The sequence below is a fragment of the Pristiophorus japonicus genome, chromosome 13 (genome assembly GCF_044704955.1).
Source record: "Pristiophorus japonicus isolate sPriJap1 chromosome 13, sPriJap1.hap1, whole genome shotgun sequence".
In the NCBI taxonomy this organism is placed as follows: Eukaryota; Metazoa; Chordata; class Chondrichthyes; family Pristiophoridae; genus Pristiophorus; species Pristiophorus japonicus.
The window spans coordinates 89,502,116-89,516,349 of record NC_091989.1 but is presented as its reverse complement, the minus strand read 5'-3'; the positions used below and the strand labels follow the sequence as shown (position 1 = coordinate 89,516,349).

The window sequence follows — 14,234 nt, the reverse complement described above, 5'->3', positions numbered from 1 at the left end:
CCATCAATCGCAGAAATTAACCAATGAGAGGTCGCACCTTGTGGTCCCGCCCCCTTCACAGGAGACACGTGGCCCTGCCGTGTCCTTTAACGCTACCCCATCAAGGACACGGGCACGACGCAAGGTACGTCAACCAGGGGTGGGAGGGGCCCCGCGCGGCCCTCAGCCAATCTCCGCCCACCAAGGAGCAGAGCTCGGGGGCCCCGTGCGCCCCTCAGCCAATCCGCGCACAGCACGGAGCAGCGCCCGCCTCAGCGCGCAGTCACTCGAGAGGTCGTGCGTCGAAAGGCAGCGCTTGCTAGTGGGCGGGGTGGGAACCTCAATGAGGATATAAAAGACAACGGCACCAAGTAACCCGAGGTAAATAAATCAGCGGAATGTTAATTCAATGGCCGTACTCCGCCGAAAGCGAGCGGCTTTGCCCGAGGCCCTGTGCCCTCGCGCGCCATGACCTCGGCCGGCCGTTCACAAACTAACGGGTCTGCTACGTGGCTGTCGCTGCGGCGATATCCGCCGCTCTGCGCTTCTCGCCCGCTGTTTACCTGGCTCGGGCGGATAGCGCAGCCAAGCCCTGGTGGTGCGCGACTGTGGAGAGGATCCTGCGGGAGCTAAGCATCGCCATGGCAGCCAGGGTTAGGAGAGGCGGGGAGGCTCGGCGCCAGGTATATATAACCTCGGAAAAACAAGGAGGCGCCAGTGCCGCGGCAAGAAGTGCCGCTGTCTCAGCACGGGCTCGGTCACAGCGACACCGCCAGTGTAGCGGGTTATTGAATTATTGCTTCAGTGCAATATACCACAAAATATAAGGTGTTAATAAACTTGCGGAATGGGTGAACAACTTGCCTTTAACATAGTAAAACTTCCCAAGGCACTTCATAAAATCAAACAGAATTTAACACCAATCCATATAAAATATTGGGACAGGTGCCCAAAAGCCTTGTCAAAGGGATAGATTTTAAGGAACGTCTTCAAGGAGGATAGAGGTAGAGAGGTTTAGGGAGAGAATTTCAGAGCTTGGGGGTATAGCCCGCTGCAGGCATAACTGCCAATAGTGCGGATTAAAACTGCGGATGTACAAGTGTGAGGTCGTGTGTTTTGGTGGGAGGAATAATGAGGCCATACAACCCTTGGAAAATGGGGTAGAGGAGCAAACATACCTAGGGTTACACATTCTCAAATCATAATACAAAATGCAGACAAAGCACTGGAGTTCATTTTTAGAGGAGTAGAATTGAATCACACGAGGCGAACTAGTGCCGCAAGTGCTGGAACAACCTTGTTGGTTCCGGAAGAGTATTACATTTATTTATATATATTTATATAATTGTAACTATAATGAGGCAGTAATGAATTTAACTTCAGATCTGATGTATTGCAGTCAGACCGGTAATCATTTAATCCAAACCTCATCATCATCATAGGCAGTCCCTCGAAATCGAGGAAGACTTGCTTCCACTCCTGAAGTGAGTTCTTTGGTGGCTGAACAGTCCAATACGAGAGCCACAGAGCCACAGGTGGGACAGATAGTCGTTGAGGGAAGGGGTGGGTGGGACTAGTTTGTCACACGCTCTTTCCACTTAGGGTGGTCTTGGGCCAGGGACTCCCAGGTGTCAGTGGGGATGTCGCACTTTATCAGGGAGGCTTTGAGGGTGTCCTTATAACATTTCCGCTGCCCACCGTTGGCCTGTTTGCAGTGAAGGAGCTCCGCATAGAGCACTTGCTTTAGGAGTCTCGTGTCTGGCATGTGAACTATGTGACCTGCCCAGCGGAGCTGATTGAGTGTGGTCAGTGCTTCAATGCTGGGGCTGTTGACCTGGACGAGGACGCTGATGTTGGTGCGTCTGTCCTCCCAGGAGATTTGTAGGATCTTGCGGAGACAGCATTGGTGATATATCTCCAGCGACTTGAGGTGTCTACTGTATATGGTCCATGCCTCTGAGCCATACAGATGGACGGGTATTACTACAGCCATGTAGACCATGAGCTTGGTGGTAGATTTGAGGGCCTGATCCTTGAACACTCTTTTCCTCAGGCGGCCGAAGGCTGTACTGGCGCACTGGAGGCGGTGTTGAATCTCCTCATCAATGTCTGCTTTTGTTGATAAGAGGCTCCCGAGGTATGGGAAATGGTCCACGTTGTCCATGGCCGCGCCGTGGATCTTGATGACTGGGGGCAGTGCTGTGCGGCGACGACAGGCTGGTGGAGGACCTTTGTCTTACGGAAGGCCTATGCTTTCGTATGCCTCAGTAAATACATCGACTTTTTCCTGGAATTCAGCCTCAGAATGTACGAAGACGCAGGCATCGTCCGCATACTGCAGCTCAACGACAGAGGTTGGGATGATCTTGGACCTGGCCTAGAGGCGGCGAAGGTTAAACAGCTTCCCACTGGTTCTGTAGTTTGGTGCAACTCCAACGGGGAGCTTGTTGACTGTGAGGTGGAGCATGGCAGCGAGGGAGATTGAGAAGAGGGTTGGAGCGATGACGCAGCCCTGTTTGACCCCGGTCCGGACGTGGATTGGGTCTGTAATGGAACCGCTGGTAAGGATCATCGCCTGCATGTCGTCGTGGAGCAGGCGAAGGATGTTGACAAACTTTTGGGGGTATCCGAAACGGAGGAGGAGGTTCCATAGACCCTCGCGGTTGACAGTGTCAAAGACCTTTGTAAGGTCGAAAAAGGCCATGTATAAGGGCTGGCGCAGCTCCCTGCATTTTTCCTGCAGCTGTCGCGCTGCAAAGATCATGTCCATTCTGCCCCATAGGGGACGATATCTGCACTGTGACTCCGGGAGGAGCTCCTCGGCCACAGGGAGAAGACGGTTGAGGAGGACTCTAGCGACAGTGGCTGATAGCAAGGAGATTCCTCTGTAATACCGCAGTTGGACTTGTCCCCTTTTTTAAAGATGGTCACGATCACTGCATCTCTGAGATCTCCCGGCATGCTCTGCTCCCTCCAGATGAGACAGCGCCCCTCCGACATACTTTAGCGCCTCAGCAGGGATTCCATCCGCATCCGTAGCCTTATAGTTCTTGAGCTGTCTTATGGCTTTTCCTACCTCGTGCAACGTTGGGGTTTCACTGAGGTGGTGGTGGGTCGCATGCTGCGGGATGGAGTCAAGAACACTCAAGTCAAAGGCAGAGTCTCGATTGAGATGATCTTCGTAGTGCTCCTTCCAGCGGACCCTGACTGCCTCGGTGTCCTTAATGAGTGTTTCCCCGTTCTTGGCCAGCGGTGGGGTGGGGCCTTAGATGTTGGGCCTGTAGGTGATCTTGACTGCGATGAAGAATCCTCGCACATCATGGCTGTCGGCCAGTTGTTGTATCTCCTGTGCTTTCTCCATCCACCACCTGTTCTTTAGGTCCCGGGTTTTTTGTTGGACCTCAGTTTTGAGCCGCCTGAAATTGGGTTGTTGCTTGAGGCTCAGAAATGCTCTGCGCTTGCGATCTATTAGTTCTTCGATCTCCTGATCATTCTCATCAAACCAGTCCTGGTGTTTTCTGGTTGAGTGATCAAGTGTCTCTTTGCAGGCACTGGTTATGGAGACCTGGAGGGCAGACCAAACGCTGTGGGCATTCAGATTCTCGGGGTCATCAAGGCACGCCAGGTTAGCTGTGAGGCACTGGCTGCATAGGGCTCACTTAGCTGGGTCTTTAAGTGCCTCGGCATTGACTTTTTCGTGGTACTGCCTCTGCTGTCCCCTCCGCTTTGGGCAATGTTAATGTTGATGATGGATCGGATTAGGCGGTGGTCCGTCTAGCAGTCGTCAGCTCCTGTCATGGCGCGGGTGATGCAGACATCCTTGCGATCCCTGGCTCGGATTATGACATAGTCGAGCAGGTGCCAGTGTTTGGAGTGAGCGTGTTGCCACGATGCCTTGTATTTGTCCCTCTGGTGGAACAGGGTGTTGATGATGAGAAGTTCATGTTCTAGATATTTTGTCAGGAGTAGGGTACCGCTGGAGTTGGATTTCCCTATCCCCTCTCTGCCAATCACGCCTCCCCAGAGGGCTGAGTCTTTGCCGACCCTGGCGTTGAAGTCACCTAGGAGGATCAGTTTGTCGCCCGCGGGGCAGAAATGTTTCGAGGTTGGAATAAAAACCCTCTCTGGTCTCATCCGTTGCATCGAATGTTGGACGCACTGATGACTGTGGCGCATTGGTTCCGGGATAGGGTGAGTCGAAGAGTCGTGAGGCGTTCGTTATCCCCACAGGGGGAGTCTTTGAGGCGGTCGACCAGCTCGTTTTTGATGGCGAAGCCGACTCCGTGGAGGCGGCGTTCTTCCTCTGGTTTGCCTTTCCAGAAAAAATTGTAGCCTCCACCTTGTTCCTTGAGCTGGCCTTCCCCTGCCTGCTGGGTCTCGCTTAGGGCGGCGATGTTGATGTCAAAGCGTCTAAGTTCCCGGGCAACTATGGCGGTGCGGCGTTCCGGCCTGTCGCTGTTGGAGTGGTCCATGAGGGTCCTGACGTTTCAGGTCCCGAACTTCATGTTAACGGAGTGGAAGATGCCTGTGCGTGAGTTCTTTTAACGTGGGATGGCTGTTGCACACCGGCCACCCCACGGGATTAGCTGAGCAAGGTCTTGGTGCAGTGGCAAGGGGGTCCAAGACGACTGGAGACCAGGCATTGCTGTATGAGCCTAATTGCCTACGGCGAGATGTTGGCCGCAAGCTTGGCGCCGAGTAGCGCCCTTGATGGTAGGTGGCCCGAGGCTTGGTTGGGGGCAGGCATTAGGAAGGTCACTTGTCCACTGGAGTTCAGCAAGAAGTGGGAGGGTGGAAGAGTCATAGCCGTGATGCTCATTAGTAGAAGAGGCTGGGTCACCAGTGGGGAAGGAGGGGTCCAGCCGTCGATGAGGAGAGGGATGTAGGCCCGCCGCTGGAGGGATGAGAGCCCGTCGCTGGAGGGATGTAGACGTGCCGCAGGAGAGGGGGGGGGGGGGGGCGGTAATGTCCTGGTCGCCTGGTCGGAGGCACACCTGCTCGCTGGGCGTCGTCGTGAGTAACCCGGTTTCAAATGACTGAAAATGATGCTAATAATACACACCAAACTATTTTCTAGTTAGATTGGGGTACAGTATTCAATTCCTTAATAAAACCTTTTTAAAAAAAAATAATCTTGATAGTTCCTCCATATTGTTTAAAAGTTTCTTCAGAAGTTTTAAAAGTTTCTCCCGGAGTTTTAAAAAAGTGTTCCCAAGTTGTTTAAAAGTTTCCCAAGTTGATTAAAAGTTTAAAATGAAAGTCAGTAGTAATCTACGTCCCTTGGTACTGTTCCATGCGCTGCCAGCCCTCTGCAGCTGCACAAAGCCCTGGCTAGACCACACCTGGAGCCCTGCGGGGAAGTAGAGGCCCAGTCGTCTCTGAAGGGGGCCCGAACGCCTGGACGCCGCCGGGGAGAGGTCGGGGCCCGAACGCCTTGGCCCGCTGCAATCCCGGGCCGAATGGCCTCCCCGCACTTGGCCCACTGCAATCCCAGGCCGAATGTTCTCTGTCTGATTAATACGTTTGCGGTGGACTACCATGTATGTTGTGTAGCATAATAATAATTATAACATGATATCTGTCAGTAATGTGTTATGTGTTGTATCAGTATCTGTAACAGTACCTAGCAATGATCTTACGCCATGCCATGCTGTTATCACCTTTTGCAGAAGAAACTTTCGGAGAATAGGGCCGAGCAGCGACGCACGGCTGGCAGCCCACCGATCCTTTGTGAGCTCACCGATATCGAGGAACGGACGCTGGCACTTGTGGGCACCCACAACCGGTCGGCCACCCGTGCAGCATTGGTACCTGCCCTCATGCCACGTGAGTAAAGTATAAACCATTGGGTGATGCAAAGTAAATAAATGCCACACCCACTCATACCCATATAATATATGATTGATGGATGATGTGTTTTATTGATTCAATGTTATGTAATTAATGATGGGATCATGAAAATCATTGTAATGCAGATTTTGAACTGTCATGATGTTCATTAAATGTGATATCTGTGATTATTTTTATAGCAGTAGAGCTGCTCACGTGCATCTGCCTGTATAGCGTTTGCATTCCCATGTGACCCTAGCACCCCCTTCTCCTCTAATTACCTCATTTGTGTTTTCTAGCTCAGCCAAGAGCGCAGGCCCTTCAATTGGAACCGCGGCAAGCTATGGATCTGGCGGTGGATCTTGTTTCTGGGGGCGAGGAGCCCCATATCTCGCCCGTCCTGCTGCAGGTCCTCTCCACTGAGGACAGTGAGGAGGTGGAGGAGGAGCCTGCAGCAGCCGTACCTTCCAGTGTTCCCGCAGCCATGTCCTCCTCGACCGTGGAGGTAGCGGGCCCAAGCATGTTGCTGCAGGGCACTCCGAGGGACTCCATGACGGCGCCGACCCCGCGGAGGTTGGTTCGGCACAGCAGGTCTGCTCCACGATCGGCAGATCTCAGCGCGGACATGGTATATTTGTCCAGGAGGAACATTGAAATTGGACAGCAGCTCCTCCAGGCAATAGGGGGCATATCCCAACAGCTGGCCACCCTATCCGCAACCATGACCGAGTATATGCCACGGATGGCGGTGGCCCTGGAGGTGATAGCCAGGAACACTGGTGCCAGAGGGCTATCAGTGATCCAGGAATCCGGCACTGCACCCCAAGGTGCCGCATCCCACTTGCGAGTGAGACACATGCGAGCCAGGAGGAAGCCATTGCTTCTGGCTCGGAGGACGTCTCCTCGGAAACCTCTCCAGCATCGGCCCAAATAATGGATCTACCGTCATCTCCCCCCAACGAAGCAGCGCTGGAGGAGCACTGCGGCAAAGCGGCTTGGAGTTGGTAAGGGAAGAGGTGGAGTAAAGACCCGGGGGGGGGGAGGAAAGGAGGGGCATGGCCGCAGGTAGGGAGGAAGGGAGTTGTTACACGTTTGCTTTAAAAAATTGCTTGTTGTTTCAATGTTGAGATAGTTTGGGGGAGGGGTTGCTTTTTATAATCCTTGTTGTATTTGTTGTTAAAATGTTCAAAAGTTGTTGTGGGGGAGGGGGTACTGTTATGTTTTTGAATAAGAAAAAATTCCTTGTTTACATTAAAAAAGAATTTAACATAACATTGTTTTGCATTGTCTCAGATAGCTGGCGAGTCCATACCATGAAAGGGGATCATTAAACGTCACGTAAATCAACTGTAACCGTCACCAAGGTAATGCAAACATTCATGTATGAGCTGCAGACACAACAGTCTTGCAGCTGTGTAACTACCACCAACGTTATTTCAAGCAAAGGGCTTATTTATGAGCTGCTGACGCAACAGTCTTGCAGCTGTGTAGCCACCACGGGCCCTTTCCTGCGGTCTAGAGGGGGGTGGGGCATGGTTTCAATGTCAACCTGATTGTCTGCCCCGAGGTCATTGTCCACCTCATCTTCCTCTTCTCCTCTCTCCTGAGGTGGACTGGCAGTCCCATCTGGCAATTCTTGTCCCCTCCTGATAGCCAAGCTTGCAGCATGCAGCACACCACAATGAATTGAGTACCTGCTCAGGGTGGTATTGTACCTCGCCTCCTGAGTGGTCCAGGCTTCTAAAGCACTGCATAAGCACTCCAATTGTCTTTTCGACGATATTGCGTGAGGCTATGTGGCTTTCATTGTATCGTTTCTCTGCTTCTGTCTGGGTCTTACGCAGGGGGGGGTCATCAGCCAGATGGCAAGGCCATATCCTTTGTCACCAAGCATCCAGCATTGACCTTGTGGCTGACTTTTAAACAGGTCAGATACAGTGCTCTCATGCAAGATGTGCACATCATGGATGCTGCCTGGAAATTTTGCATTTACTGCCATGATTATTTGCTTGTGGTCGACAACGAGTTGCACATTCAGGGAGTGGAATCCCTTTCGGTTCCGAAAAACCTCTGCATCCTGAAAAGGTGCTCGCATGGCTGTGCGTACAGTCTATTGCTCCCTGCACCTTGGGAAAGTTTGCTATTCTCGAGAATCCTAGAGCCCTCTCAGTCTGTGCATCCCTGGTCATAGGGAAGCTTATAAAGTCCATCCTGCGTGCATAAAGGGCTTCAGTCACCTGTCGAATGCAGCAATGTGTGGTATGCTGAGAGAGAGCATAAATGTTGCCAGCTGAGGCCTGAAAGGAGCCAGATGCATAGAAGGAAAGTGCCGCAGTTACCTTAACCTCAACGGACAGTGCAATCCTGATGGCGCTGTTAGGCTGCAGATCTCCCCTAATGAGCTGGCATATCTCACTGATGACCTCCTTTCGGACGCGCAGTCTCCTAAGGCACGTGTTCTCAGACAAGCTCAGGTAAGACTGCTTCTCCCTGTAAGTTCGTTGGGTGTAAGTTCTCCTCCTCCTCAGTCTGCCAACTCTTTGATTGGGCACATAATGCTTTTCAATATACCTTCTTCCATCTCTAATTTGCAGCATGTGAGTAGTCATCAATACAGGCTGAGAAATTACAATTACTATTATACCTATTCTTCACAAACAATACATTTTCCTACTAAAATCCTATTTTAAAATCGCCTTAAGAATTCACAGATTAAATCAAAACTCCCCAGAACTTGAAGCAGCCTTTTATATGAAAAGTCCTCCGATTTACAAAATGGCGACCACACCCGCTGGGTTAAGGTCAAGTGAGTGGAACTTTTTTTCAGCGTTTGGGTGAGCGATCTTTTCAGCGATATATGGGCGATATGACAAAAGTAATGCTCGGCGCTATGGGTGGTTTCTGGGCATTAGTTTCGTTTAAAAACTATTCTGAGGCTTTACAGCAAAAAAATATGGGCGGGCGGTTTAATTAATTGTTGGCACTAACTTGATGCCGAAACTAACGCTGGCAATAAATGAATGTTAGTTTCCATTTTGGGGGGAAATGGGCGTTATACTTCATCTCAGCGTTAAAATGGACGGTAAGTGGGCAGTAACGAAGCAAAACTGATGGAAAGTCTAGCCTGTTATATTAAACTTGTATAGAACCTTGGTTTGACCACAGTTATAGTACTATGTACAATTCTGGTCTACATATCTGGTCTAGAAAAGCACATGAGGGAGAAAAGAATATAAGGATATGTTGATGGGGTTAGATGAAGATGGGTGGGAGGAGGCTCGTGTGGAGTATAAACACTTGTTGGGCCGTTTCTGTGTTGTAAATATTTTGTAGCTTTGTATATTACAAAAGTATATAAAGACAGTGGAGAAGGTGTGAAAAAAATATTACAAGGACGATATTAGAATTGTGAGATTATCACTATCAGGAATGACTGAACAGGCTGGGGCTCTGTTCTCCAGGCTAAGTGGTGACCTGATCAAGGTCTTTAAAATGATGAAAGTGCTTGATAGGGTAGATGTAGAAAAGATGTTTCAGTTTGATTGGTTTGGGGGAGGGTGATGTGGAGGCAGGAGGTAGATCTTGTGGAAGAGGTTAGTCCGATGAGGGGTGTGTGTGAGATGGAAGAGATGCTACAGGATGATTTGAGTTCAGGAATGGGAGGCTGGGTGATCTTGGACAGCGTGGAGGAGGAAGCTGAGGCAGCTTGCAGAATCGCGATCTTTGAGATGAAAGAAAATCCATGCACTTCTCATACTTAGGTGTTGGGGGTGAGTGCAACAAAAATTAAGTATCTAGTGAGGCTACTTATTGGATTCTTTATTGCTGGCCAGAGTACATGTAGCATTATGGTCAGTTATTGTTAGCTGCTTCAAGCTGTAGGGAATGTACATTACAGTCAGGCTACTGTACATAATGGCAAGGCAGAGATAGGAGATGTGTAGGTTAGGAAGTCCATGGTATGCGTGTTTGCTACCATTATACTTGGATAGAGACCCAAATAACAAGTAGTTTAAAATATTTGGCACAGATCAATGAATCAAGCCAAACTTTTGTTTTCCAACTGGTTCTAGACTTCTCAGCCAGGGGAAACATCCTCCCTGCATCTACCCTGTCAAGACTCTTAAGAATTTTATATGTTTCAATGAGATCATCTCGAATCCTTCTAAACTCTAGAGAATATAGGCCTAGTGTACTCAGGGTTTTGATGACGTCACCCAGTCGCCCATCTCAAAATCCTTGGAGCAGCTCGCGCTGGTGGTTGAAGTAGTATGCCGCTCCAGTTCTTTTATAGCACGACCTGCGTAGCAATAGAGCAGGTCTCCGGTCATCTTGGTTAATCCTTGCCACTGGACCAAGACCTAGCTCTGTCAAGCCCGTGTAGTGGCTGATGTGCAACGGCCACCACAAGTTTAAAAATATCCACGCACAGGCATCTTCCACCCCCTCAATTGGAGTTCAGAACTGGAACATCGGGTCCTTCATCGAAATACCTGTGAACTCGCGGAAGCAAGTCATCGTCGTTCGAGGGACCACCTATGATGATGAGTCGACTCAATCTCTCCTCGTAGGACAATCCCATCCCAGGAATCAGTTTGATGAACTTTCGTTGCACTCCCTCTGTGGCAAGTATATCCTTCCTTAGGTAAGGAGACCAAAACTGTACACAATACTCCAGGTGCGGTCTCACCAGGGCCCTATATAATTTTAGGTTCGCCACAAAAGAAGTGAGTGATCGTGCTTCAAGACAACTTTTTGTTTTGATATTTTGAAGGGAATAAGTTTGTAATTCATGTTTGTACTGAGCACTTTTTATTTAGCTCCCAATCGGGGCCCAGGGGAGGTGTGAGTTCGGGGCCCACACTGCGATATGTGCGCGCACTAGGTCCGTGCACCAGAGCTGGTCTCCAGTCGTCTTGGGTAACCCTTACCACTGAACCAAGACCTAGCTCTGTCAAGCCCGTGAGGTGGCTGGTGTGCAGCGGCCACCACATGTTAAAAAAATCCACGCACAGGCATCTTCCACCCTTCAGGATGCAGTTCGGGATCCAGAATATCATCGAAACACCTGTGAACTCATCCGTTTTTGGCGTGGAAGCAAGTCATCCTCGTTTCAAAGGACTGCCTATGAGTGAGTTATTTAGCTGCTTAATGTCAAATAAATGGCCTTTTGGTTTATAGTCCGAGTCTTGGTTTGATAGAATGCCTACTCAAACATCTAGTGGAGATGAGTCGAGCAGGTTATGTGGTGGCTGTAATCCAGTAAGATTTTCTGCTCGGTCCCTGGGTCTGGCTAAGGCACTGAGATAAGGCACATCCTAGTTTGTAGGGGACATGATATAAGGTGCACTTAGGGAGTGGGAAGTGATGCTGAACCCAAGGAGAATAATCTAGCGTAAAAACCAAAGACCACGATACCCGCATGAACACTCAGTTCAGTATCCCTTTTATGAATTCTGGTTGCAACAATGAAGAATCCAGCAATGGAGCATAGAGTTTAAAGGGACCCACTATGTGCTCCCAGCAGGAACAATTTTAATCAAAGCCGGCGGGTGGGAAAGTAACGGGATCGAGTGCAACGCTGGCTTCACTCCCCACCTGATTTTACTCTCTGTTGAAGTTAATTGTATTGGGCTGGAGGTAAAACCGACGGGGTTTCCCGCCGACGAGTTAGGTTAAAATTACTCCCTAGTCACTGCATTATGCAAATCTTTATTTTGCAATGGAATTGTGTCTTTCGTGAGGCAGGCAAGTCCAGGGATGCGGTGACCAGAATCCCTGCCGATTTGCCAGCCCTCGTGTGCCTGTTTGGCACTGGCGGCACAGATTCACTGGAAAATCTACCGTGACATTTACAGGATCCTTCTGCTAGATTGCGAGAGCCCTCAGCCCCACTTGGGGGGCGGATGTGTTATTAAAAAAAAAATCCCAATCAAAACTTTATAAAGACACAAAGCAAGCACCAAATAGCAGCCAGTGATGTGAAGTCTTCCCTGGTGCGATGGCACCATCTGCTGGTGTATCTGTACCTTCACAAAACCTCCAATTCATGCTGTAACTAAGATACACCCCAAGATTGCTTGTAGTTGCATTTTTTGGGGGGGTTACCCATAGTTAACATCACAACAACAACTTGTATTTATATAGCGTCTTTAACGTTGTGACCCAAGGCACTTCACAGGACCGTTATCGAACAAGCCACGTAAGGAGATATTAGGACAGGTGACCAAAGAGGTAGGTTTTAAGGAGCGTCTTAATGGAGGACAGAGAGGTGGAGAGGTTTAGGCTGGGAAATCTAGAGCTGAAGGCATGACCACCAATGGTGGGGCAATGGTGATCAGGGATGCACAAGAAGCCAGAATTGGATCGAGTGCAGAGATCTTGCTGTAGGGCTGGAGGAGGTTACAGAGAGCTGGTGAGAGTTAGGATATGGGCAGCAGAGATTTGGATGAGCTTTGGGTGAGCTCAGGGTGAAAGATAGGTGAAAGTCAGGAGAGCATTGGAATAATCGAGTCTAGAGCTAACAAAGGCATGGATGAGGGTTTCAGGAACAGATGGTCCCAGCCAATGTTCCCCATCGCACTCCTTCACTTTGTCCAAAATGACTAATCCCACTCTAGTTCACAAGACTATGCCAATCTGAATTGATAATACTGCCTGTTCAATATATTACTGAATTGTGTAGACTTAAATTTACAGATTACAATGAACAGTGATTGTACGTCGAACACATAAAGACACAGTACATCGAGAGAGCTATAATTATACACTAGTGAGCTAAACACACAGTACAGAAAGAGTTAAAATAAGACTCGCCTTTCACAGATGGGATGTCCCAAAGCACTTTACAACCAATAAAGTGCTTTTGAAGTGTCGTCACTATTATAATGTAGGAAATATGGCAGCCAATTTGCACACAGCAAGCTCCCACATACAGCAGTTGAATGACCAGATAATCTGTTTTTTCTAGGTGTTGGTTGAGGGAAAATATTGGCCCAGGACACGGGGAGAATTCTCCTGCTCTTCTTCGAATAGTGCCGTTGGATCTCTATCCTCCACCTGTGGTTTAACATCACTTCTGAATGACGGCACCTCCGACAGTGCAGCACTCCCTCAGTACTGCATTAGAGTGTCAGCCTAGATTTTTGTGCTCAAGTCCCTGCAGTGGGGCATGAACCCAAAGCCTTCTGACAAGTGAGAGTGCTGTTAGAGTACTGACCCATTGACATCGACACACCATATATAGACCGATCAAAGCTCACTGTATAGAGAAACAAACACGAGGTTCAGAGGAAGATCTAAGTACTTGGGCCTGGAATACAAGTTCCACAATCCACGCCCAAGTGCAGGGGAGTTGGCTTCCCTGCTCAATTGGCCTAATGTTAATCCTGTCTGAAGTCCCTGGATTGACAAATTTAAATATTGCTGGGTGAGCCAGAGGAGATATCCCCTACCAGCAATTGAACAATGATACCTGGAAACTTTATTGGTGAGGGGTGCAGTGCTAGCTCTGGTGAAGGCACAAAAGTTCAATTTAAAGCTGGACTTTTCTTAAAGCAGTATCCGTATGAAGCAATTTGAAACCATGGTTCAAGGGAAGAAGAGAGCCGTAAGTTTTTGAGAGTTGCGTAAATATTATTCTAACTGAAATTTGGATTGGGGGGGGAGGGGTGATGGGGGAAAGTGTGCTGCCATGACATCAGCCAGAAGCATGTGGAAGGAAATGGTACAGGTCATGAGTGGCAACTGCCTAACCCCGGGACATCTCTCTGGTGCAGCATGAACTTTAATGACCTCACAAGGTCATCAAAGATAAATGTAATGGCTTCAAGCTGCCGTTAATATATATTTTGTGCATTTCAGACAGTAGATCGATATTTACTCCAAAAGTATATTCACAAATCTAAGAGTTTGTGCCCTGTGCTTTAAACTATCAGTAGTGACACCTGAACGTGACACTTGAATTAAATGGATATCGGCTCCTGTATTGCATGCCTGCCCATGGAAGCATTGCTATTTTTGTGGGCATTCCATTAGAGAATTCTCAAATAGACTCAACAGTCCGAGACTGACAATAATAAGAACTCTTTCGTCGTGCAGGAAAAGACTGAGCTCAGTTCCAGAGAAGGAGATAAAGTGAACCCTGGGGACTCGCTCAGCTAATGCTGTAGGGAATAGAGGCATAGGAGGGCTTGCACCCACAGGTTATTTGCGCTTAGTAACTGCTAATGGACAAGCATCAGACATGGCTGCTTTTTTTGTTTTGAGGCCCTTACTCTGAGGAGACCCTCGCAGGAACCTAACAGAAGGAAAATATGGATTGTGGGAAAAAGCCGTTCCATTTCTCACGCCTCTTATCTCCACAGAAGTCGTAAGCAAGAAAGATGGTGCAGAGAAAGAGAAAAGGAACCAGCCGGAACCTTCAA

The 14,234-nt window shown here is 49.1% G+C and overlaps 2 protein-coding genes across 2 annotated transcripts in view; one reads left to right on the top strand and one right to left on the bottom strand.

Annotated features, from left to right (window-relative positions):
• The window catches only part of LOC139278685 (aspartate aminotransferase, mitochondrial-like), a 50,791-nt gene extending 50,140 nt beyond the window's left edge, over positions 1-651 (bottom strand). Inside the window, exon 1 of the mRNA XM_070897731.1 lies at positions 543-651. Within this exon, the coding sequence (XP_070753832.1) occupies positions 543-622 (80 nt within the window). The 5' untranslated portion in view covers positions 623-651. The remainder of the gene's footprint in view (positions 1-542) is intronic.
• LOC139278686 (uncharacterized) lies at positions 385-7,080 on the top strand. The gene is made up of 3 exons (XM_070897732.1): positions 385-662; positions 5,649-5,805; positions 6,108-7,080. Exons 1-3 carry the CDS (start codon positions 621-623, stop codon positions 6,740-6,742), a joined length of 834 nt encoding a protein of 277 aa, XP_070753833.1. The 5' UTR covers positions 385-620; the 3' UTR covers positions 6,743-7,080.
• Positions 7,081-14,234: the final 7,154 nt, after the last annotated feature.

Coding starts and splice junctions, on each gene's coding strand:
- LOC139278686 (XM_070897732.1), top strand. CDS start 621: ATGGCAGCCAGGGTTAGGAGAGGCGGGGAGGCTCGGCGCCAG. Junction 663..5,648: donor GCGGGGAGGCTCGGCGCCAG/GTATATATAACC, acceptor CACCTTTTGCAG/AAGAAACTTTCGGAGAATAG. Junction 5,806..6,107: donor GGTACCTGCCCTCATGCCAC/GTGAGTAAAGTA, acceptor TGTGTTTTCTAG/CTCAGCCAAGAGCGCAGGCC.